Raw genomic sequence first — 25,588 nt, 5'->3', positions numbered from 1 at the left:
GGTAATTGTGTAGCTTCTGAAACACTCTTGTCTTGCAGATGTGAGTAGGTGTTGATGTTTGGTACCAAGCCAAGGTAGTAGACAGTCCAAGATGCAGTTGGTGACCATGTCCCATCATGCCCTGCCCAATGCTCTCTGAACTGACCTAGCTAGGCCTTGTTCCTGTGTCTGTGAATGAGTGACTCATCCATATGGGCGTCTGTGTTGGGCCCATACCAACATTGTTTAGTCCCACAGTGTTTTGTTCGCCCAACGGAAGCTAAGAAAGCAGCCGACGAAGCCAAGATGCGGTTCGCACATATAGATGGAGATCACCTGACCCTGCTCAACGTTTACCATGCATTCAAGCAGAGTAAGTAAATTTTTACTTCCTATTTATCAAGGGCAGATCTTCAAAATGGGTTGTTTTATAGATTTACACAACTTTGTACAACAAGCTCCTGAATATTGAGCTTCAGCATACACATGTGAGAATTGTTCACCAAGGAATTGCTGTGCACATTTTGTTATTTAAAGAGGGCTTTACATGAAGATCACTACATTCATAGAACTAAATGCTGGCCCAAATTTATATTGATGTTTTTGTTTTAAATTACTCATTTTACAGGACTGCCTGTATCTACTGTCATGGGGAAGTGGTGGCATAGTGCTGTTATCACTGGACTAGTGTTCTAGAGGTGCTCTGTGGACCCTGGTTCAAATTCTACCTTGGCAGGTGGTGAAATTTGAATTCAATAAAAATCTGGAATTAAAACCACAAAACCATTACCAATTGTCGTAAAAACCCACCTGGTTCACTAATGACCTTTAGGGAAGGAAATCTGTTGTTATTATCTGGCCTGGCCTCCATGTGACTCCAGACCCAGACAACAATGTGGTTGACTCCTAAATGAGAGCAATTAGGGATGGGCAACAAATGATGGCCTAGCCAAAGATGCCCCCATCCCATGAACAAATATAAAAAATACAGTAGTTCCTTGTCACTTTAATAGATTCTGTCCTCTAGGACTTGCTTGTAAACATATTCTATGGTTTTTTTTCTTGATTTATTTTATGCTATTAAAGACACTTAGTAACAATAGAATATGATGTTACAACATCTAAGCTTATGTGTTGATATGCCCGAAAGGCACTAATCGATGTTTCCACCATTTAAGAATTTACAACAATTTTAGTATCAAAATGTCAAAATCTACAAAGTATGTTCACTGAATTACAACGTTTATTTTAATTATTTGTAAAGAGGAATCCCACATATGGGAGGGTTTATAAACAATTTAGTGTAATTCAAAACTCAATAAATTCTTTATTTATATTTGCTTCATCTTGAAGTTCTGTGCGGGAGGAGAGATAAGTAACTCTAGGGCATTAAGAGGTGGGTTTTTGTTTCCCAATTACAATTATGCTTCTACTTCACACATATTATCAGTTTTCTTCTAGTAAATAACCTTTGAATTGTCATTAAAAACCAGAAAGGAATAAGTAGTCGAATAGCTGTACTTTTTGCATTCTAATTTGTAAAGGGGATAACATCTGAAGCTATAACTAGGACATTCATAATGGGGTGAAAGTGGAGTTTTTTTTTAGGTTGATATTGTGTGCAAGAATATACAGTTACTGGTTTGAAACCAGTAGCTGGATTTCAGGCTCTAACTAGGTAGAACTCCATTTGCATAGTTTGTTGGCATCTTCGTTGGAACTTTATATGCCCTGTATTGGGGAGAGTTCTACACAAACCTGGCTTATAAGTTGGACACTCCTTCAAGGAAGGCATGCGAGCTAGAAAATCGTAAATCCACATTACCCAATTTTCAGTGCATTCAGATAATTGGATGGAAAGTTGGACATTGTGCCTATGATATTCCTCAGGGGGTTAATACTGTGACCTCCATTATGTGTGGGAGTGCTAATCTGTGGGTTGCTCTTTAAATTAAAGTGACCCTCATCAAAATTGCTTTTAAATTGAAATGCAACCTGCGCATTAGTATAACATCTTTCATGTAGACATTATCCCAAGACACTTTACTGACATGTTGTCTCTCAAAATCAGACAGTAAGCCACAGGAAGAGACATTATGAAGGGTGGTCAAAGAGGTGGCCTTTCAAAATGGAGGGGAAGGTGGATGTTATTAGTGAGGAATTCCCAGAGTGTGTAATGTCAGGTAAACATTCCCAATAACACAGAGGCAGTAGGACGGTTGAAAAAGGAGGAAGAGAGAGAAGGAAAACTGGGTGTCGTTGGCATACATGTAGTAAGTTTAAAATTTTGTCTTCAGATGATATTGCCAAGGAGCAGCATCTAGCTGAGGAAGTGGAGGGTGTCAAGGATATTTCCTTGGCTAGGGGAGGGGGAAGGGGTTGGTGTGATCGTGCATGCATAGGTAATAAGTTGAGAACAGAAGACATAGCCAGAGATGATATAGCTATGATTGAATAGGTAAGAGTGGAAGAAAGAGCAAATATATTAGAATTGAAGTTGTGCAATAATCGGTTTCATTTAAATTGCGTAATTTGAACTGCAGTTAATTTAAAGTTTGCTCTTTGAATTAACAGTGAACTGTTTTTATTCAAATACATTTAAAAGAGGTGGCTACTTTTTCTTCTATTTCTTACCAAACTTTAGGATCCCAAAATGATCAGGTTAGGAAGTTTACCTCATTGCATGGAGCCCTTTCAACCACCCCCCCCCCCCCCCCCCCCCCCCCCCCCCCCAAACCAAAGAAATTCCCAAATATTGCTTCTAGTTTTAATTTCAACTCCATTTTTGGAGAAATCATCACTTGTTTCACAATGTGCAGTTGTCGTTGTCCAGATTGTCACTAGTACTCGATTCCAAATGGCTATTGAGCATATTGCTTTTTGCAGTCCTTTCAGCGGCTTCAGAAAACTGTATGCTGCCATTTGGAACAAAAAGAAAATACTCATTAGATCAGTCAGCATTTGAAAGAAAGATGGAGGAGTTTATGCATAGCTTTCCAGAAGTATTCCAGCCAAAATATTTCCTTTTAGATGTGGATCTACCTGCTGTGCATTTCCAGTACTTTAGTTTTTATTATGTAAGCATGTCACTTTGTTCATTTCCTTTCGGTCTGGATCACTGTTATAAATTTTAAATTGACTATGTTATTTATTGTGGTTTGAATGACCTAGATTGTTTAATTATTAAACACCAACATTGCATTGTGAAACGTTATAAGTAACCAAGTAAAAACATGTTTCCTTTTTTGCAAACAAAGCATTTGAATGGCAGCTTGGCCCATTGGCAGCACACACCCTGAATTAGGTTATTCAGATTCTACTCCAGGGGCTTGTGAAAGTAATCAATATTTCACTGCAGCAGTGAGGGAATGTTGCATCTTTTGAATGAGACATGGTTTGAGGGCAGGGGTGTGGTGGGGTGGAGGTTTAAAAATAAATTCCACAGCACTAGCAAGAAAAGCAGTGCTCTCTGTTGTCCTGATCAACATTTATTGCTCAGTCATCCTCCAAAAGATGCATGCATTTGCCTTGTGGTATTGTCCTCGGGAGTCGGAATGTCGAGAGAATAATCCAAGCTCTGGATATGAACATTAGGTTACTGATTTGGTACATTATGGAGGCTGTGATGCACTGTTGCAGGTGCTGCCTCTCATGAATTGTTAAACTGAGGCCCTGTCTGCCCCCTCAGGTGGATGGAAAAGATGCCTTGGCACTATTTTGCTGAAAAGCTGGGGAGTTTGCTTGTTGCCCTAACCAATATTCATCCCTCAGCCAAAACCAACGAAAATAGATTACCTAGTCACTTATCTCTTTTCGGTATTGGTGTGTGTGGTGGGTGGGGGGGGGGCTTTGCTGTACACAGATTGGCCACCATGTTTGCCGACAAAACAACAGTGACTACCTTAGCAGTGAAGTACTTCGGTATATCCTGAGGAGGACCAGAAGTAGCCATTTAGTCCCTCAAGTCTGTTCCACCATTCAGTTACGTCCACGGCTGATCTGTGACCTGACTCCATATATGCATATTTGTCCCATATCCCTTAATAACATCAGATAACACAAACATATCAACCTCTGTTTTAGATTTAACAATTGATCTAATATCAATTGCTGTTTGTGGAGGACAGTTCCAAACTACTTCTACCCTTTTGTGTGCATAAATGTTCCCTAATGTCACTCCTGAAAGGTTTGTCTCTAATTTTAAGGCTATGGCCCCTTGTCCTCAACTACCCAAACTATCCACTGTTTAACTCTACCTACTTACCATTTCCCCTTAATATCTTGAAAACTTGGATCAAATCATCCTTGCTCTTCTGAATTTCAGGAAATGCAACTCTAGTTTGCCTAGTTTCTCTTTGTGACTTAAACTTTGAGGTCCAAGTATCACCCTGGTAAATCTACACTATACTCCCTCCAACGTCAGTATATCCTCAAAGTGTGGTGCCCAGAACTGAATGCGGTATGTCCAGGTGTGGTCTAACCAAGCCTTTCTATCATTGTAACATGACTTCCAGCCCCTTGTTTTCTAATCCTCTAGACATAAAAGGCAGCATTCCATTAGCCTTTTTGATTATTTTCTGTACCTATCCATAACATTTTAATGATCTGGGTACATGGACCCCCAAGTCTCCTTGGACCTTCATTGTTTCTAGTTTTCCATCATTTAGAGCGTGCTCAGTTCTAACCTTTTTAGATCTAAAGTTGACCTCACTATTGCCTAAATTGAAATCCATTCATCAGAGTTTGCCCATTCACTTAATTTATTCATATCTCATTGTAACTTTACGCTTCCTTCTACCCTGCTTACAATGCCACCTATCTTTGTGTCATTGGCAAACTTGATAATGTGACTCTGTATCCAATTATCCAAGTCATTAATAAATAAGTGAATTGTTGTTAAGGCCCCAACACAGAACCCATGTCATGTAGCAATTGAAATTTTTGATTTGACTTAAATCTTAAATTATTATGATTACTTGTATTTCAACAAGCATCATGTAACTTAAGTGCAAATCAAGAAAAGATTTCGGTTGGCTTATGACCATAGTCATTTTTTAGACAATTGCCGATATCACAGCATTTTACAGTGCAGGAGGAGGCCATTTGGCCCATCATGTCTGCACTGGCTCTCTGAAAGAGCATTCCGCCTAGTCCCATTCCCCTGCCTTATTTGGTTTCCCTGTTTATTTGATCCACGTGTCTGATGTATGTCATGTTGATTATTGAAATTTTCATCAGTAAAATGGTATCATCAATTTTCAAGCTCCTTGATAAAATACTCAATTGGCTGTACGCAGGTTCTGTAACTTGTCTCGCAACCTCTTCTTTGAGTCAGCTTCTGACCTTTTACATTCCAAGAAGTTAATTAACTGCTGTTAAGATAAAAAGATCCAAACTTCAGTTAGTCTTCACTAATGATCGGCTTATAGGGTGTATTCCAGACTATGCTGAAACACAAGCACAAGTGTAAATTGCACCGTTGGTAGTGCAGTTCAGAATTGTTTTACTCAAAGCTCTCAAAATTCCTTGGAGCTTATTTTTCATTTCACATTGTCCACCCAGTACAAGAGCATAATCTAGATTGATGGGTTCTGAGGAAACCATGTGCTGAGCATGCAACATGTTCTGACATCGTAGATAGATGGTGCTGCTTGTGATCTCTTCCCCTGAGAACTAGGACCTCCACCATTCTGCCAGTTCCTTGCTCCCCTTGATGGTTTAGTGGTTACATTGGACCTTTACCACAGCAAAAGGACCAGTTCTTCAGTCTCTAAAGAAGTGGGTCCCATTAGATATTAATACAATGTTGACCATTTGATCTTTCCAGCCTCTGTAGGGTTTTTGTGCTTTTTGGCTGCCTTATTTTCCTATGGTGTTAATGCTGGGCATCAAAGCTGGCTGTCATTTTCAAGAGATATTTAAAAACAGAAAGAAAAAGCCCAGCTCTTTAGGTCACAAGGTAATATCATCATACGATCATTTGCCTCTTAAGCAGTGATATAAGGTACAAACAAGGCAGATTGAAATAAATGGAAGTGTAAATGTAAAAGGAATAAAGCACAGATTTTAAATTTATATTCAGCTCTCTGTGTGGGTGATGGGCCTTTGTCATACAACATGACATACATCAGACATCTGGCAATGTCCCAGACAACACATTACGTGCATCAGAAACAAACCTAGCACTTCCCTGCCTGTACTATCACCAAAGCATCTTAAGAAGAGTGGGAAAATTCACACTTGTTGCAGATGATCATCATATAAGAAAGTGTTGCACCACATTTCCCGCAATGTTCAGAACAAAATAGATGAGCTTAGAAAGCTAAAGAATTCAACATCACCCAGTCTGTTGGGCGTGTACTGTATGTTGAAGAATGTCCATTGGCATCACTTCCAGTTTAGGAAGTTGGGTATTTCATTAGATTCATAGAGACATTTTGTTTTCCAATGGTGACAGTTGGATCAGTGGTAGATAATTATAAATAATGCTCTTGTCAGGGAGCGAATCAAGCCAAAAAAAAGCTATCTGTAGGGAGCAAATCATTTCTTGTTACTATATAAGTTAAACACCCACAGATTAAGCTTATAATAAAATGGGAAAGTATTATACAATGGTGCTCTAGCAAGTTATTTGTCATGACTTTCTGCATATTCTGGGACATTCAGCATGCCAGGATCCCCAGTTCCTTTCAGCATTATGCTGTGTTTGCTCGTATTTCATGGACCATTAGAGTTTGAATTGTTTAGGGACTACGTTCTGTTTAACGCAAAATGTTTGGAAGTAGCACTGCCAGGCTTTATGGGTTCTTCATTGGGACCTTTCTAGATTTTCTCAAGTTCATGATGTAGGCAAATGAAAAATATGTACATGGGAAGAACAAAACAAGCAACACATGCTCCACAAGTGGGGTTGAAGTAGTTGAGAATGAAACTGAGACACATGTAGGAGTCTTAGTAGACTTGACACTCATCACGTGCAACCCATGACAATCTTGGCAACTGGGGATGGACAATAACCTGGGAGCAGATCTACATAAGGAGCAGGGTAAAATCTTCTGAAGTTTTCCGCTTCCTTGGTGGCTTTGCAGATGAGTCTGCTGCTTTAGTTGATAGTCGTCTGTGCCAGTCAGGAAGGTCTGTGCTGAGCTAATTCACCCCATTGGGGGTGATATGGATCCCTACAATGTCTAAGAGCTATGCAGGATTGTTCATTGACTCCAGCTAGATTGTATATTGGGTAGGCGCATGTGGAAGAGGACAGTAAGCAAGGACAGAATTGACTTGGCACAGAACCTACTGACGCTCTGTGTTTATGCATGAAGAATGGCTGCTGCCAGAACATGTAAAACAGCATAGAAGTGTGAATTGGCATCTTCAAGAGAAGGCAAGCAGGTAGTGAGGAAAGAAATTATCAGAATATTTTGTTTCATGGACAGAAAATTCTCCTCTTCATAGCCCAATAACCCAGCAAAATGGAAATTTGGATTAAGTGACCTTGAATTCAGAATACCATTACGTTAATTTATTGAATTTACCAATTTTCCTACAAAGTAGAATGTCAGTTACTCAAATTAAATGCAGCAGTCAGATTGTTTCCCCCACTTACAATTAACAACATTTTTAAAGACCTGGCACTAGTGCAAAATATTAAATTTGTCTCAGCTGGCAGTTGTTGTGGCTAATTTTAGTTAAGACTATCTAGCTTTTAATAGCATTTTTCTTACAAATTGTAAGTGGGGCTGTGTAGTTTTACAATTTAATGTCATGGTTTGCATCAGACCAGGCATCATTCTGACTGAGTGGATGGGTGATCTGCCTTTGATAATGACACCTTTGTGAAAGCTGACATTAAAAAAAATGCTTGAAGACACCCGAGAGTGAATCCCTGTGATTCTTCCCTTGTGCCTGTGGCAAAGCACTTCGTCTCCATTTGGCACTTCCTCACAACAGTCTTCTGGATTCTGATTTGGATTGGGCACTTGCAAATTTATGACCTCGATGGGGACCTTTCATAAAACGGGCTATTTTAAGCTGCAGTGGCTTTTTAATTGCTTTATAAAGCCATAATTCAATTGCAGTATGTTTATTAATCACAATGCACTATTTTTATTTTTAGACCATGAGTCGGTTCAGTGGTGCTATGACAACTTTATTAACTACAGATCCTTGATGTCTGCTGACAATGTACGTCAACAGCTGTCACGAATCATGGACCGATTCAACTTGCCTCGGAGGAGTACAGAATTCACAAGTCGAGACTATTACATAAACATTAGAAAGGCGCTGGTTTCTGGCTACTTTATGCAGGTATAGTAAAAATTGTTATTTCTCGTGTTTGTGAAATATACAGTAATTTAACATTAGGAGATTCTTTCATTCATTTGTAGTTTTAAACCTCTGCTGGTTGTAAAATCAAGCATTGTGCTACATGTGCCAATTGTGTGTGTTTGCACAGTGTGGTAGAAACAAGCTGCTAACGGGAGCAGTTTTTTTAATGTAAAAAAGAAAGCATTTTAGAAATAAATTGTGAACAAAGGGGAAAAAGCAGGATGACTGAAACGTGAGAATGAGAACTGCTGATAAAGGAGCTGAAAGTGAAGTGCGATTCAAAGCAAAATAAGATCATAATGGAATGAAACTTAAAATTAAAGAAAAAAATTGCCCTGAAAGTTGAATGTAAAGAAGGGATCAGGGTGGGGAGCTTGAGACTCGCCGAATACTCGAACCAGGGAGTACAAAATGCAATGTGACAATTGCCTATTGGATATGCTTGCTGGGTGAAAACAAGTTCAGCATCAGCTGTGGTAGCCTGCTTCAGTCCACTATACTGGAAAGTGGCAGTCGTCTTTGGAGCATTATGTTAGCAAGAGTTGATACCTTTGTAAGGCAAATGAGCATGAAAACACAAAAGTGTTCTGTTACACGAGCATGCAGAAACTGAGGGGCGGAAATCAGCAAAATTTGTAATTTTGTAGCCAACTTAAAACTTCAGTTTACATATTGACCAGTAACAGAATCAGACAGGTCATTCAGTCCCTCCAACCTGTTTCACCATTCAATTATGTGATGACTGATCTATACCCCCAACTCTGTTGGGTAGGGTTATTTATATTTTTACAAATCAAACCTATGTTATAATGATTTCTACAACATTCCCTATTATTTCACAAGGGAAAATAATTTATTGGTCAATGTTTCTGGCTTGATGTTCATCAGTTCTAAATTCATTGAGCAGCTGAATGCTTTAACTTTTAAAAGAAATGGAAGATATCAGCGGACTTGTATTTCAGAATCTGAAAATGGATTAGGTCTTTTTGGTGATCTGAACTGAGCAAAATTTAAGTTGTTTGTTGTTATGATGTGCAGCAGGCAAACCAAATCCACAAGAGAAACTTGGCCACGCCGTCTCAACGGTTTTGCAATTTGTATTTATTATGAGAAGATTTGTGCACTGAATTTAGAAGCAATGAGCCCACTAACACCTTTAGAGGTTTTAAAAATTAAATTAAAACATTTATTAACAAAAGATAAGATTTCAAGCATATACAAAAACTCCCAACTACACACCCTCTTTAAGGCAACAGCCCAAAATAGATTTAAAATTTAGATAAGCAATCCAGCAAGTTTACCACAGACCACACAACAGTGGGATTTCAAAAGCTTTCTCCAACTTTGGTTACTGGACATGGCAGACTTCTGCAAAAGTAGCTGTAGGCTTTTCCCCTAGGCTGTTTTACACGGTCCTTTTAGATCTTACATGGCCCCCCAACACACCCTTCCATCCTTTATATATGTTTCTCTCTCTTTAATCTGTAACTTCCATTGTTGTGTATGTCTTTGGAAATTTACTTTTCCCATAATATGAAAGTCTTTCGTGTTGCCAATATGGTCAGTACCTTTGAGAAAAATAAACTTACTGCTTGGCCTTGCTTATCTTGTTAGTTGTCATCCCTTTGAAACCTAAACAATGTCTTCGCTTACCTAAAAATGCAAATTTCCTTCACACCCTACATGCTGCCCTCATCCATGTTTATTCATTTGCATTTCAAATGCCTTTTACCCCTAACTTCTTTTGATAATTTCAACCTTGCAGTCTACCTGACTCTTAATTCAATTAAATCTCTCAGAGCAGAACCATACACAGACACATTCATAAACCTATTTTGCAATAAACCACAATAACATAATGCAAAATGTTAGCTTCATGGCATCATGTAGCTGTGAGAATTCATAAGGTTGATCAGCAGTTTGAAAAGTACTTACAACCTTTTATTCGTGCAGATTTTTCTCCCTTCCTTTCCAATTGTAGATTTATTTGAAACTTCTCTTTTTGTTATTTTGGAGTTTTGTTATTGATCTTCATTTCACTTAATAATAGGTGAGAATTCCTAACAAAACAACCTATGGGTTTGTGCATTGATGAAACATGATGCGCTATACTTTTACTAGGGTATCTGTTGCTGTACAGTGCTTTTACTAGGGTATCTGTTGCTGTACAGTGGTAATCTTAAATATGCTGGTTATTGCATTAAGCATTGCTGCTGGCTTCCTACTCAAATCTGTTGTTACTTCACAAAGCCACAGGTTACTTAACTCTTGAATTTAGAAATTATAATTTTGCATATTTGTTGCTTTGGACATTTTGTCAGATTGAAGGCTTATCAGCTCTTAAAGATGATTTTTTATCATCCAAAAAAATTAGACAAACACTGATCTATATTATGCTGTGCAGTCGCTAGGATTTGAGGCAAGGTGGCTGTGCATTTTTTAGTTGCATTGTGAAAAGAGTTCTGTTGTATAATCCTAGGCACTGCATGCAGTTAGAGAATGATATCTTTCTTGTCCCACGGCCCCCCTCTCCAATGCATATCCCCATGTTTTGTAGTTTTAACCGTTTCCCTTCTCTGCTTCTCTTTTTTTTTGTCATCTCTGCTGTTTCTGTTTTACTCCCACTCTTGCCCCCCTACACCATACCTTCCGCCCAAAGTACAGGAACTTTGTTCTCTCTGCTTTGCTTCTTTGCACACTTTCTGTCTTCTTTCTCTTCTCCCCACCCTTCCCCCCTTACATCCCCCAAGTTGGATTGTACCTAGGGACTGCTATGTTGCACATTGTGTAGAATTGGTGCTGGTGATGACAGAATCATTTTGATAACTTAAGGGCTCCGTCTAATGTCGCCGCTTGATTGGCAAAAATGTAATCCTTCCGATTGAATATTGGTGCTAGTAGTTTAAAAAAAAATTGCAAGAAGCAGCATTGGAGTTTGTCTCTTTCTTGGTTTTCAAGCTTCAGGAATTACTTTTAGCAGTTCAGGAATTACTTTTAGCAGCGGTTGTAGTTTTTCTCATCCTCGCTGGGGCTTTAATTATAGTTCGAAAATTTTTTAAAAACTTGCCCTTGGTACCAACAGGAATAGCTAATGGACAGTTGTAAATGGTAATAGTCTTGCTTGTCAACACCATAACCACAGCACATATAATAGCTTTTGTATTCTCTAGGTTTGAGCAAATTGCTTTTGATGCCATTCTGAAAAAAATTAGTTTGCAACCAACAGTTGGCGGGATGGGGTGGGGGGGACAGGGGAGCAGGATTGGTGAAAGGGTTATCAGTTGACTGATCATAAATTTCTTTGTAACAATACAGTAGCTCTCTGTATAGTATCTAAGGACTTGTTGTGTGAGTGCGCAGATTAAAACAGGACTGATATAATCAAACAGGTAGTTACTGTCTCTGAATATAAAAAAATTTGCTTTACCTCAAATATAATCAAAAAAGACGAGTTATTTGACCTTCAGCATAAAAGAAACTGTTGAGTCTGAACAGGGTGATTGTATTGTTAAAGGGGCCGTTTATTTATTAGTCATTTTAAGTGCACATCTCCGTGCTGTGGGTGTGCTGAAATACAAATGAAAGGCATATGGTAGAATGAGTGATGGGAGAAAATTGACTAGTGGATGGCATCAGATTTAAAAAACCTACCATCAGAATCAAAAAGCCTGGAAATAGATGTAGGTTATTATAAATGGTATGACTCATGCTCTTCAGAGGAATGGTAGATATTGATAATTTAATGGGATGCTGGGGCTTGACAGTGAAATAATAAGTTCATTGCAGTGCCAGAAATGCAATGTGGTGTTATGTGGAACTCTTGGCAGAGAAGTGAAAGACTGTTTGTGAATGCTATGAATTGCAAGAAACTTCAGTTTTAGTCAAGCTATTTAAATATTTGTGACAGGTGCATACTTTATACTTCAGTAAATTATAAAATATTTCTAGTATTTTAAGATCATAAGATTTCTGAAAGATCCACAGTTATTTATATGAAGGGGAGACATTTAAACTTCTTGAAGTTAAGCATGACCAGGTTAAGACAATAGTAAAGATATCTGCTTTGTAGTAAAACAATTGTTGTTGGATGACCTTCACACTGGAAACTTCAATTCTGCAAAAAATGAATAAATAAAAAGCATGGCTTACTGGTTGTTGTTTGTTTTGTGTTAATGACTTTTTCTTATTATGTCTGAGATATTTCCGATACCTTTAGCAAGGCACAGTGACACATGCATTACAGTAAATCTGATGACAAATCTTTGTATAAGTTGCTTTTATTTTGAGCATTAAACTAATTTTGCTTTTTGATATTTTTGTGACATTTACATTCATTCTCTACTTTGGAAAGAATAGTACTTAACCCAGAGAGCATTCCCAAGGTATTTTATTCTCCCTGTATTTTTTTAAACTGTTGATACGTATTTCAACCATAAATGTCCTGAAGAAGGTGTGCTTTTCTTTGTAAACCTGAAAAAAAAATTTGATGCATCCGTGTGACTGAATAACAATTAAAATATCATGGATACTAGACTTTTCCTTTTGACTACAGGTTTAATTGACAATTCAATTTATACGAGGCTCGCAGCATCTTGCAATAAGAATGCTCCAAAGAATAGTAGGTTTTTGTTTCCTTTTTTTCCACCCCAACCTGCCCTCTTCCCAAACTTCTACCAGAATGCTCTGTGATGACTAATGGCTATTTTCTGTCTAACTTTTTGTTTTAGGTGGCTCACTTGGAACGCACAGGCCACTATTTGACGGTGAAAGATAACCAGGTTGTGCAGCTTCATCCCTCTACTGTCCTGGACCATAAACCCGAGTGGGTGCTCTACAATGAATTTGTACTTACCACTAAAAATTACATCCGCACCTGTACAGACATCAAACCTGAATGGTAATGTTCTGCGACACAGATTTTGTAGTATTTTTCTGCATTTGCTGCAAGCTGCTTTATAGCCTCATTAGTTAAGTTTTTAATTTTGAACATCCAGTCTTGAATCATGAAATGAATTTCCAGCATCAATTAAAATAGTTCAAACCAGGCTCAAACTTAGTTACTTTAATTAAATAATAATTGTTGACCTCTACCTTTAATTCTGAAGTTTTATCTAGACTGAAAAAAATGTCAACAACAGAATTTTAATATGGCAAAAAGAAAGGGTTAAGTGATCATTAACCAAAACTCATTGCCTTGGTCATGTTGATGCACATTTCCTTCAAAATATTTACACCTGCCATTTCACTTAGTCAATGGAAAAGTTAAATAGCTGTTCTTTTGGATGAAATTGTACAACTGAAGCATAGCTCATATGTTATATAATGCTCAGAGAAACATTGATTACCATTCCTGGAGCATTCTTGTAATGGTCATTAAAACTATCCACTTGTGTTACTTAGTCATTACCAAATACCTATAATCAGGCTGCAGACATTGTGATCAATCATATTTAAATGATTTAGACTGTGTAATTTAATACAGAGATAAAAACAAAAAAACTGCGGATGCTGGAAATCCAAAACAAAAACAAAAACAGAATTACCTGGAAAAACTCAGCAGGTCTGGCAGCATCGGCGGAGAAGAAAAGAGTTGACGTTTCGAGTCCTCATGACCCTTCGACAGAACTTGAGTTCGAGTCCAAGAAAGAGTTGAAATATAAGCTGGTTTAAGGTGTGTGTGTGTGGGGGGCGGAGAGAGAGAGAGAGAGAGAAGTGGAGTGGGGGTGTGGTTGTAGGGACAAACAAGCAGTGATAGAAGCAGATCATCAAAAGATGTCAACAACAATAGTACAAAAGAACACATAGGTGTTAAAGTTAAAGTTGGTGATATTATCCAAACGAATGTGCTAATTAAGAATGGATGGTAGGGCACTCAAGGTATAGCTCTAATGGGGGTGGGGAGAGCATAAAAGGTTTTTTAAAAAATTAAAAAAAAAAATTTTTTTTATTAAAAATAATGGAAATAGGTGGGAAAAGGAAAACCTTTATAATTTATTGGAAAAAAAAGGAAGGGTGAAACAGAAAGGGGGTGGGGATGGGGGAGGGAGCTCACGACCTAAAGTTGTTGAATTCAGTATTCAGTCCGGAAGGCTGTAAAGTGCCTAGTCGAAAGATGAGGTGTTGTTCCTCCAGTTTGCATTGGGCTTCACTGGAACAATGCAGCAAGCCAAGGACAGACATGTGGGCAAGAGAGCAGGGTGGAGTGTTAAAATGGCAAGCGACAGGGAGGTTTGAGTCATTCTTGTGGACAGACCGCAGGTGTTCTGCAAAGCGGTCGCCCAGTTTTCGTTTGGTCTCTCCAATGTAGAGGAGACCACATTGGGAGCAACGAATGCAGTAGACTAAGTTGGGGGAAATGCAAGTGAAATGCTGCTTCACTTGAAAGGAGTGTTTGGGTCCTTGGACGGTGAGGAGAGAGGAAGTGAAGGGGCAGGTGTTGCATCTTTTGCGTGGGCATGGGGTGGTGCCATAGGAGGGGGTTGAGGAGTAGGGGGTGATGGAGGAGTGGACCAGGGTGTCCCGGAGGGAGCGATCCCTACGGAATGCCGATAGGGTGGGTGAAGGGAAGATGTGTTTGGTGGTTGCATCATGCTGGAGTTGGCGGAAATGGCGAAGGATGATCCTTTGAATGCGGAGGCTGGTGGGGTGATAAGTGAGGACAAGGGGGACCCTATCATGTTTCTGGGAGGGAGGAGAAGGCGTGAGGGTGGATGCGCGGGAGATGGGCCGGACACGGTTGAGGGCCCTGTCAACGACTGTGGGTGGAAAACCTCGGTTAAGGAAGGAGGAGGACATATCAGAGGAACTGTTTTTGAAGGTAGCATCATCGGAACAATGCGACGGAGGCGAAGGAACTGAGAGAATGGGATGGAGTCCTTACAGGAAGCGGGGTGTGAGGAGCTGTAGTCGAGATAGCTGTGGAAGTCTCTTCAAGAAATGCCTACCTCCTTGAAGAAGTTCTGTTCTTTTCTGCGACAAGATTTCCGTTCCTCTCTTTTGCCCTGCTCACCTTCCTTGCTTTCCATTTCCCTCCTGTTGTTTGACAAGGTGTTTACTAAAACCCGCTTTCACAGCCATATCTCCTTTCTCAGTGACTGTCTCCCATCTCCGACTTACCCCACGTGGATTTCAACTGAAATTCCACCCCTCATGTTTCGAACCCACCCAGGATTACAGGTATTTCGGGGACATAAAACGTTTCTCGGACTGCTGTTCCCGTCACATTCTGAAATCCACACCCAGTGCCATGCGCCGCCATATGAACACACTCGACCTCTCCCTCCAGCAGCACCGCCGTACCCTTTTTCAAAGCTGCGCGTGCCCCCAGTTTCATTTTATCCTTCGGCTCATCCGACGCCTCAACAAGAAACTTTTTCTCTTTCTCTCAAGTGCGAAGGAACGCAAACTCCAACAACTCATTGACACCAACACCCTTCTAGGACCCTCCACCCCTGCCTGTCCCTCCGTCCGCACCCCATCTTCCAATCCCAACCCCAGCCATGCATTCACTATACCCCCTGACCTTCCCCTCTCCAATGCTGAACGTTCAGTGCTCAGCAAAGGACTTAGTTTCATACCCTTACGCCCTCACCTCAATGAATTTCGGGCTCGGCATGATGCTGAACTCTTCTTCCGCCGCCTTCGTCTCCGGGCTCACTTCTTTGGGCAGGAGTCCTCTCCCAGTTCAACGGATCCTTTTACCCATCTCCATTATTCTCCCTCCACCTGGACCCCTCCCTCTGGATTCTTACCTTCTCTTGATCTTTTCATTGAGAACTGTCGGCACGACGTTAGTCGTCTCAATTTCTCTGCTCCTCTCACCCATTCTAACCTGTCTCTCTCTGAACTTACTGCACTCCATTCTCTCAGGTCCAACCCTGACATTGTCATCAAACCCGCTGACAAGGGTGGTGCTGTTGTTGTCTGGCGCACTGACCTCTACCTCTCGGAGGCTGAGCGTCAACTTGCAAACACTTCCTCCTACCTCTCCCTGGACCATGACCCCACCACTGAACATCAAGCCATTGTTTCCAGGACTGTCACTGACCTCATCTCCTCTGGGGATCTCCCTCCCACAGCTTCCAACCTGATAGTCGCCCAACCTCAGACGGCCCGCTTCTATCTCCTACCCAAAATCCACAAACAGAACTGCCCCGGTAGACCGATCGTCTCAGCTGGCTCCTGCCCCACAGAACTCATTTCTCGTTACCTTGACTCCCTTCTCTCTCCCCTTGTCCAGTCCCTTCCCACCTACATCCGTGATTCCTCTGACACCTTACGTCACATCAACAATTTCCAGTTCCCTGGCCCCAACCGCTTCCTCTTCACCATGGACATCCAATCCCTCTACACCTCCATCCCTCACCAGGATGGTCTGAGGGCCCTTAGCTTCTTCCTCGAACAGAGGCCTGAACAATCCCCATCCACCACTACTCTCCTCCGTCTGGCTGAACTTGTTCTCACACTGAACAATTTCTCCTTCAACTCCTCTCACTTGCTCCAAATAAAAGGTGTGGCTATGGGTACCCGCATGGGCCCCAGCTATGCCTGTCTCTTTATGGGGTATGTGGAACATTCCTTGTTCCAGTCCTACTCCGGCCCCCTTCCACAACTCTTTCTCCCGTACATCGATGATTACTTCGGTGCCGCTTCATGCTCTCATCGGGACTTGGAAAAATTTATTAATTTTGCTTCCAATCTCCACCCCTCCATCATTTTCACGTGGTCCATCTCTGACACTTCCCTTCCCTTCCTTGACCTCTCTGTCTCAATCTCTGGTGATAGACTGTCCACCAATATCCATTACAAACCCACCGACTCCCACAGCTATCTCGACTACAGCTCCTCACACCCCACTTCCTGTAAGGACTCCATCCCATTCTCTCAGTTCCTTCGCCTCCGTCGCATCTGTTCCGATGAAGCTACCTTCAAAAACAGTTCCTCTGATATGTCCTCCTTCTTCCTTAACCAAGGTTTTCCACCTATGGTCGTTGACAAGGCCCTCAACCGTGTCCGGCCCATCTCCCGCGCATCCGCCCTCACGCCTTCTCCTCCCTCCCAGAAACATGATAGGGTCCCCCTTGTCCTCACTTATCACCCCACCAGCCTCCGCATTCAAAGGATCATCCTCCGCCAACTCCAGCATGATGCCACCACCAAACACATCTGCCCTTCACCCCCCCTATCGGCATTCCGTAGGGATCGCTCCCTCCGGGACACCCTGGTCCACTCCTCCATCACCCCCTACTCCTCAACCCCCTCCTATGGCACCACCCTATGCCCACGCAAAAGATGCAACACCTTCCCCTTCACTTCCTCTCTCTTCACCATCCAAGGATCCAAACACTCCTTTCAAGTGAAGCAGCATTTTACTTGCATTTCCCCCAACTTAGTCTACTGCATTCGTTGCTCCCAATGTGGTCTCCTCTACATTGGAGAGACCAAACGTAAAGTGGGCGACCGCTTTGCAGAACACCTGCGGTCTTTCCGCAAGAATGACCCAAACCTCCCTGTCGCTTGCCATTTTAACACTCCACCCTGCTCTCTTGCCCACATGTCTGTCCTTGGCTTGCTGCATTGTTTCAGTGAAGCCCAACGCAAACTGGAGGAACAACACCTCATCTTCCGACTAGGCACTTTACAGCCTTCCGGACTGAATATTGAATTCAACAACTTTAGGTCGTGAGCTCCCTCCCCCATCCCCACCCCCTTTCTGTTTCCCCCTTCCTTTTTTTTTTCCAATAAATTATAAAGATTTTCCTTTTCCCACCTGTTTCCATTATTATAAAAAAAAAATTTTTTTAAATGTTTTATGCTCTCCCCACCCCCACTAGAGCTATACCTTGAGTGCGCTACCATCCCTTCTTAATTAGCACATTCGTTTGGATAATATCACCAACTTTAACTTTAGCACCTATGTGTTCTTTTGTACTATTGTTGTTGACATCTTTTGATGATCTGCTTCTATCACTGCTTGTTTGTCCCTACAACCACATCCCCACTCCACTTCTCTCTCTCTCTCTCTCTCCGCCCCCCACACACACACACCTTAAACCAGCTTATATTTCAACTCTTTCTTGGACTCGAACTCAAGTTCTGTCGAAGGGTCATGAGGACTCGAAACGTCAACTCTTTTCTTCTCCGCCGATGCTGTCAGACCTGCTGAGTTTTTCCAGGTAATTCTGTTTTTGTTGTGTAATTTAATAGCATTTGTATGTTCAATTTACGTGGGACTTTAGTGGTGGCTGACTATTGCCTTTCATATTCTGCCTCAACCTACATGAGATTGCAGGGATCAGAAAATGTAAGCTGTATCTGGTGATCTTGTTTTTTCTGCATGCATGGACTGTTCTACAGCTTTCCTTAGTCGAGAAAACCATGCATTTATAAGCATTATCATCCTGTTTGAAAATGCAATGGAAAAAGAACTTTGAACTATTTATGAATGAATTGTCACATGCATTGCCCCTCTCAACCCTTCCACTGCCTCTTAAGTTGCTAAATTGTTTGTCCAACATACAGTGCTGTATGAGCAGAAATTTCCTCCAGCTAAATATTCATTTCCTGCTGCAAACTCTATTCCTTAGCCACTCTCGCCATCTCTCTTCCTGGCAACTATTTGAAGCTGAACCCGGACTATAACCTTGGTGTCATATTTGATCCTGAGATGAGCTTCCAGCCATGTATCCACATCATTAAGACCACTTATTTCCATTAAATCGCTTGACACTCCCCCACCCCCCACGTCCCCCAACCACCCCAATCTCATCTACTGCTAAAATTCTCATTCATATTCATCCTTTCTTATCTCAAGACTTGACTATTTCGATGCACTGACTGGCCTCTCACGTTCCACCCTCTGTAAACTTGAGGCCATCCAAAACACTGCTGCCCATGTCTTAAAGCGCACCAAGCCCAGTTTACCCATCACTCCTCTACTTCTAACCTACACTGGTCAAGCAACACCTTGATTTTAAACTTCTCACTGCCTTCATGGCTTCGTCCTTTCCTATCTTTATATTATCCTCCAGCTGTACAACTCTTAGATGTTTGCATGCCTCTAATCTGGCCTCTTGAGTATTCCAGGTTTTAATCATTTCTCCATTGGCAGCTGTGCCTTCAGATGTCTTGGTCCTAATTCCCTCCCAAAACCCCTGCGCCTTGATAGCTCCCTATTCCTTTAAAACATTCCTTAAAAACCTACCTGTTTGACACTAAGCTTTTGGCTATCTGCGCAAGTATATACTTATTTGGCTTAACATCAAATTCTTTTGATAGCACTCCTGTGACATACCCTGGGATATTTAATTACATTAAGGGTGCTATATTGTCGTTGTTTGGATTGGGAAATTGCAAATGTTGCTCCGTTATTCAAGACGGGATGGTGTGGGTGGAGAGCACCAAAAAAATCTATAAACCTGTTAAGTCAGCTGTAGGGAAGTTATAGGAATCTTATGAACAGAGTGACCAGGTTGCTTCCACATAACTCGGACTTCAGCCTTTTCACCTTTATATATCAATGACTTGATTGAAGAAATAGAAAGTGTAACAAAGTTTGTAAGGAGACACATTGCCTTGTGTAGAAGGAGCAGGAAGTTAAAAAGCGGCACAGTCAATCTAAGTCAAACTGGCAGATGGGGTTCAATGTAGGGAAGTGAAGTAACCCACCTTGGATTCAAGAAAGACAGATGAGAGTATTTTTTAATGGTGAGAAACATGAATTGGAGTAGTAAAGAGCTTGGACAATACATGTCCTCAAATCTCTAACTATTTTCTGTATCTGAGTACATCATTTAAAAGTGAGTGGAATGTTGGTCTTATCTCAAGAAAGTTGGAATTGAGGGGTGGGGAGTACCAAGTATTCTTCAGTTGTCAGACTCCTTCTGAAGTACTGCATTCAGTTTTGGGCATTGCACCTCGAGCATATGTTAGCTTTGGAATAGATAGAGGGCAGATTCACCAGAATTATACCAGGGCTTAAAGGGCCGGTTACATGAACTTGGCTTGTATTCCCTTGAGGTTAGGGTTGAGAAGTGAATTAGTTTTGAGTGTTCAAAATAAGTTACTGGATGGGGAGAAGCCGAAACTATTTTTTCTGGTGGATAAAGAACAAAGACTTGCATTTATATAGTGCCTTTCACAACCACTCTATCTCAGCAAATGGAGGACTTTTTGAAGTCCAGGCAATTCATGAATGAAATGAGGAAACTTTTTTTTTACATGAAAGTTAGAAATCTGGGATGCTCTTTAGATTTATAACTTAGAGTTTGTCAGATAATAGATTCGGTACAAACATTGATATGTTGGGGATCTCAGAAGTAACTAACTTCGCCAAATATGAAATGAGAAACATTGATTAATTTCTTAAGAGATTTCAACTACCACCACCCTCACATAAACTGAAAGGAAGAGGTAGGGGGAGGAGAAGAAAGTTATTTTTTTGTGTTTTCAAGACTTCTTTCATGCGCAGCACAATATTCAGTATCATTTGTGACACCTCAGATACTGAAGCAGTCCATGTCCAAATGCAGCAAGACCTGGGCAATGTCCAGGCTTGGGATGACAAGTGGCAAGTAACACTTGTGCCATGCAAGTGCCAGGCAATGACCATCCCCAAGAAGAGAAAATCCAACCATTGTCCCTTGATGTTCAATGGCATTGCCATCACTGATTCCCCCACTATCAACATCCTGGAGGTTACCATTGACCAGAAGCTGAACTAGACTAGCCATATAAATACTGTGCCTGAGAAAGCAGGTCAGAGACTAGGAATCCTGCAGCAAGTAACTCACCACCTGACTCCCCAAAGTCTGTCCACCATCTACAAGGCAATAGTCAGGAGTGTGATGGAATACTCCCCACTTGTCTGGATCAGTGCAGCTCAAACAACAGTGAAGAAGCTTGACACCATCCAGGACAAAGCAGCCCACTTGATTGGCACCACATCCACAAACATTCACTCCCTCCACCACCGATGCACAGTAGCAGCAGTGTGTACCATCTACAAGATGCATTGGAAGAAGTCACAAGCTTCCTTAGGGCAGCACCATCACAACCACTACCATCCAGAAGGACAAGGGCAGCAGACACATGGGAACACCACCACCTGGAAGTTACCCTCCAAGGTACTCACCATCAGCTTCTCAAGGGCAACTTGGGATGGGCAATAAACGCTGGCCTAGCCAGCGACACCCACAAGCCATGAATGAATTTTTTTTTAAAATCTGTACTGGATCTAGTAATGGGAATTGAACCAGAGTAGATCAGAGAACAAAGCAAAGAGAAATGATTGAGGGAACGAGTATTGGCCAGGATACCAGAGATAACTCCTCTATTCTACTTTGAAATAGTACCATGGGAACTTATTCATCCACCCAAAGAGGCAGGCGGGACCTTGGTTTAATGTCTCATCCAAAATGGGCAACATTTTGGTGGATTTTTACCCTTTGCCCTGCTGAACCTAGCTACCCAACAGTTTCCCAGATCACAACCGCCCCCCTCCAACCAAACTCGGAGGACTGTAATGATGAGCCAAGTTTTATGAGAGCGCTCTCAATCCAATTTTCCTGCACTGTAAAACCAAGGCTTACTTGCCAAAAAAATTTCACTTAGCTCCTAATTACACTTCAACATGGAAGCAGGAGGGGTCATTTAAAGGGCATATATGCTTAGTAATATGCATTCTTGGTAGGTGAGGCAAGCCCTCATTACCAGGTTAGACAAAGTAAAATCATTAATCATTCTGTAGTGCATGGCCACCACCTTCCATTGCCCCCATTTCGAGCCCTATAGTACTTTGTGCCAGTGAGAGTCTCCCTCCACTTCCTAGCTTCCTGCATCAGCGTTTTTTTATCTGTCACCAGGTCAGCCTAAACAGGCATAAATTATACATTGACTTAGTCCGGTTAAGCTTCGCATTTGTTTGGAAAATCTAGGCTCCTGCTTCCATGTTGAAATGCGATTAGGGGTTAAGTGAAATGTTTTGGCAAGCAAGCTTTGGTTTTTGGCTTTGGCAGGAAAATTGGATTGTGAGTGCCCTCCTAAACCAGGGGAGCTGTCCTAGACTGAATTTTAGACTTCTGTCTACCATTTGAATGGGCGTATGGTGTGTGTAAAACATTTGCTGAGGATCATGGTTGCATTCTGTTAGCTGTAAGTCTTTTAAGGGGCATTAGCTGGAATTGCTCTGTTGCAATGGAACAACAGTAATAATGTACACAGAGTGATATCAACTTCTGACTATCAGTAATGGCTCATTGGAGGTTTTGATGTGGGACGGTGATCAAAGCATGGTGGTCCTGTTTGGCAACAAAAGATAGCCAACTCCCAAAGGTAAGTTTCAAACTGCATGGCGAATTGGTGAGCTGGTGATTTACATCTGCCAGGCCATGCTTGACTCCAGGGATTTTCCTAGAGTTGCTTTGTAACCAACTGTCGCTAGCTGATAGAGGTGATTGTTGATTCCTCCTCTTGTGTGGAAGTATTGAAATCTTAGCCTACTTTGCCTGCTCATCTTCCAAACAACTCTCGAAGTTATGCATCTCCTAAGTTGGAAATTATGGCTGAAAACTATTTTATGGTACTCTGTATTAAATTCTTTTTTTAAAACCAATATTGCAATAGTTGCACTAGCTATTTCCACCCCCCCGCCCCCCATTTTACAACAGCAATTGTGTTGTGTTCAACTTTTGACTACCTTTTGATCTCCACAGTTTGTTAATCCAACCGTTCAGTTTTCTAATGATTTTTAAACTGTAGCTATCTAGGTAATGGATTGCACAGGTTGAAAACATCTTCACACAGTTCTAACCAATTCTATCAAGTGGCAACATTTTTTTTTAAAAGAACAAAGTTTGATTTCTGCCTGAGTTTGTTGATACTAGTAGCATTTCTATTTTGTAACTTTTCAGAAATGGTAAAATTTACCTTTTCTTTTAATAGGTTAGTGAAGATCGCTCCTCAATACTATGAAATGGGCAACTTTCCCCAGTGCGAGGCCAAAAGACAACTGGAACGCATTATTGGCAAACTTCAGTCCAAGGAATATTCTCAATACTGAAGTAATTCTTAAGTAGGAGGCCAGACAAATGCAGATTTCATATTGAAGAAGTATGGACTTCAGATTCTGCCCAATATAACAAATTTAATTTGTCTATTAAGGAAAACCTATGGATGTTTTCTTTCAAATGGCTGGACAATTCCTCACTTTATTTTTTAAAAAACCTTGTTTATGACAGGTTGTGTAACACTGTGTTGAGCAACATAGTATGTTGCTAGTGTTATGTGGCTTTTTTTATTGTTATGTTGACTTTTGTCACAAACCCTGTTGGGTTTTATGGGGCTGGGGTGGGCAAAGGTTTCAGAATAATGCTGTAACTGTTAATTTTTAAAGAGTTTCATCATTATTACAATCCTGTCTGAATTTCTTGTAGTGATTCAGAGTTGGCAATTAAAGTATGTATTTCTCAACCACATACTGCATGATCCTGCCCATGTTGACATTCTTACTAGAAAGTTGTAGAGATTCAAAGAACTTGGAAAATTTATATGTAGGCGCCTCTGAATTTTCCCAACACCAATTTTTGACTTAAATAAAGGTATAGTGACAAGTTAAGTTTTGTGTATGCAGTGTCTTATTGGAAAAAGGTAGTTTGAAATAAATTTTCATCATTGATTCTCTACGTTCTTTGGGTAAGCCAAGCAATTTTTAGAAGGGACCACAGATGACACATACCCTTAGGTGATTTTATTTTTGCACAGTGCATGTGACTCCTGTTCCTGCCTTCTGATATGTTACCCCTGTATGGCCGTCTTTCCTTTGGCTTCCAGCCCATTTGTACTGTTGCCATAAGTAGTAGCTTTATTTCTGACAGCACTCTTTGTTTTGTGGTCAGTGTGCTGATCTTTTCAACTTTACATATGTATTTTGCTGAATTTGGGTTTTTAAGATCTTTACCAACTAAGGAAAGTGCAGAAGTTGTGAAAGTTGGAGTTGATGTCATTTTGGAGATGTTATTGAGAAAGTTAAAATGCTTTTAGAAGCCAAAAGGAAAAAGCCTTTTGGGTGGACAGCCAAGGGCTTGAAGAGCTTTTTGACTTCAGAATAGCTGAAACAGCACTTCCTGTCATAGTGCTACCCAATCCATATGCAAGAGAATAGTGAAGAGCAGGATTCTGATTTTATACATCAACTGAAAGCGTATATGAATGGAGATTTTCGGGGTTGGTTTTTGTACCTTAGAGAACTGAAAGAGACCATTTGGCCCATTGTGCCTGTACTGGCTCTTGGAAAATAGCTGTCCAATTTAGTCCTACACCTCAACTTTTTCCCCATGACCTGTAAAGGAGCCCACTTCAAGTGCATGTCCAATTGCCTTTTGAACTTTCCTATGGATTCTTCTTCCACCATTTTTTCAAGTTGGGCATTCCACATCTCAACAACTTTCTGTGGAAAAATGTTGTCCCATTTTCCCTTTACTGCTACTTTTGCCAACTATTTTAAATCCAAGAAATGGTTGCTGACACAGAGGAAAGAGTTTCAAAGCCACTCAATTTTGAATATCTCTTTGCTTAATTGTCTCTTTTCTAAGACCAAGCTCAACTTCTCCAACCTTTCCACTTAACTGAAGTCCGTTTTTCCTGGTATCATCCTCTGTACCCTCTCCAAAGCCATTTTTACATTTTTTCTAAAGTGTGGTACCCAGGATGGTACACAATACTTTGGCTGAGGCCTAACCAGTGGCTTGTAAATGTTTGGCAACTCCCTTGTTTTTGTATTCAGTGCTCCTATTTACAAAGCCCAGTATCCCATATGCTTTCCTTATGGCCTTATCAACTTGCCCTGCCATCTTCAAAAATTTGTGAACATGCACCCTCAAGTGTTTCTGTTCTTACACCACCTCCATCACTACATAGATTGTACTGCTTCTCTGTTATGTTTCTCCCTAAGTGCATCACATCACGCTTAATTGCATTAAATTACATCTGCCATCTCTGCCAATTTCACCAGTCTGCATTTCTGAAACCTGCTATTATCCTGCTCACTATTACTACATTGGCAAGTTTTGTTACAATCTGCAAACTTTGAAATTGCACTCCCTGTACCCAAGCCCAAGTCATTTATAAATAGCAGAAAAAGCAACAATCCTGCTATCGACACCTGGGCAGAAAAACATGTTCACCACAGTGCACTGTCACCTATCCCTTAGCCAATTATGTACTCAAGTTACCACCCTCACTTTAATTCCATTTGCTTCTATTTTCTGAACGCCTGTTATGTGGC

At 40.9% G+C, this 25,588-nt stretch overlaps 1 protein-coding gene across 2 annotated transcripts in view; it reads left to right on the top strand.

Annotated features, from left to right (window-relative positions):
* The window catches only part of dhx15 (DEAH (Asp-Glu-Ala-His) box helicase 15), a 117,420-nt gene extending 93,500 nt beyond the window's left edge, over positions 1-23,920 (top strand). For both annotated transcript variants that reach the window (XM_041205005.1, XM_041205094.1), the window contains exons 11-14: positions 230-352; positions 8,096-8,286; positions 13,035-13,204; positions 23,248-23,920. In XM_041205005.1, coding sequence (XP_041060939.1) covers positions 230-352; positions 8,096-8,286; positions 13,035-13,204; positions 23,248-23,365 — 602 coding nt within the window. In that variant the 3' untranslated portion in view covers positions 23,366-23,920. The remainder of the gene's footprint in view (positions 1-229; positions 353-8,095; positions 8,287-13,034; positions 13,205-23,247) is intronic.
* The last annotated feature ends 1,668 nt before the right edge of the window (positions 23,921-25,588 follow it).

Source organism: Carcharodon carcharias, chromosome 1 (genome assembly GCF_017639515.1).
Source record: "Carcharodon carcharias isolate sCarCar2 chromosome 1, sCarCar2.pri, whole genome shotgun sequence".
In the NCBI taxonomy this organism is placed as follows: domain Eukaryota; kingdom Metazoa; phylum Chordata; class Chondrichthyes; order Lamniformes; family Lamnidae; genus Carcharodon; species Carcharodon carcharias.
This window is presented reverse-complemented; position numbering and strand designations above follow the sequence as displayed.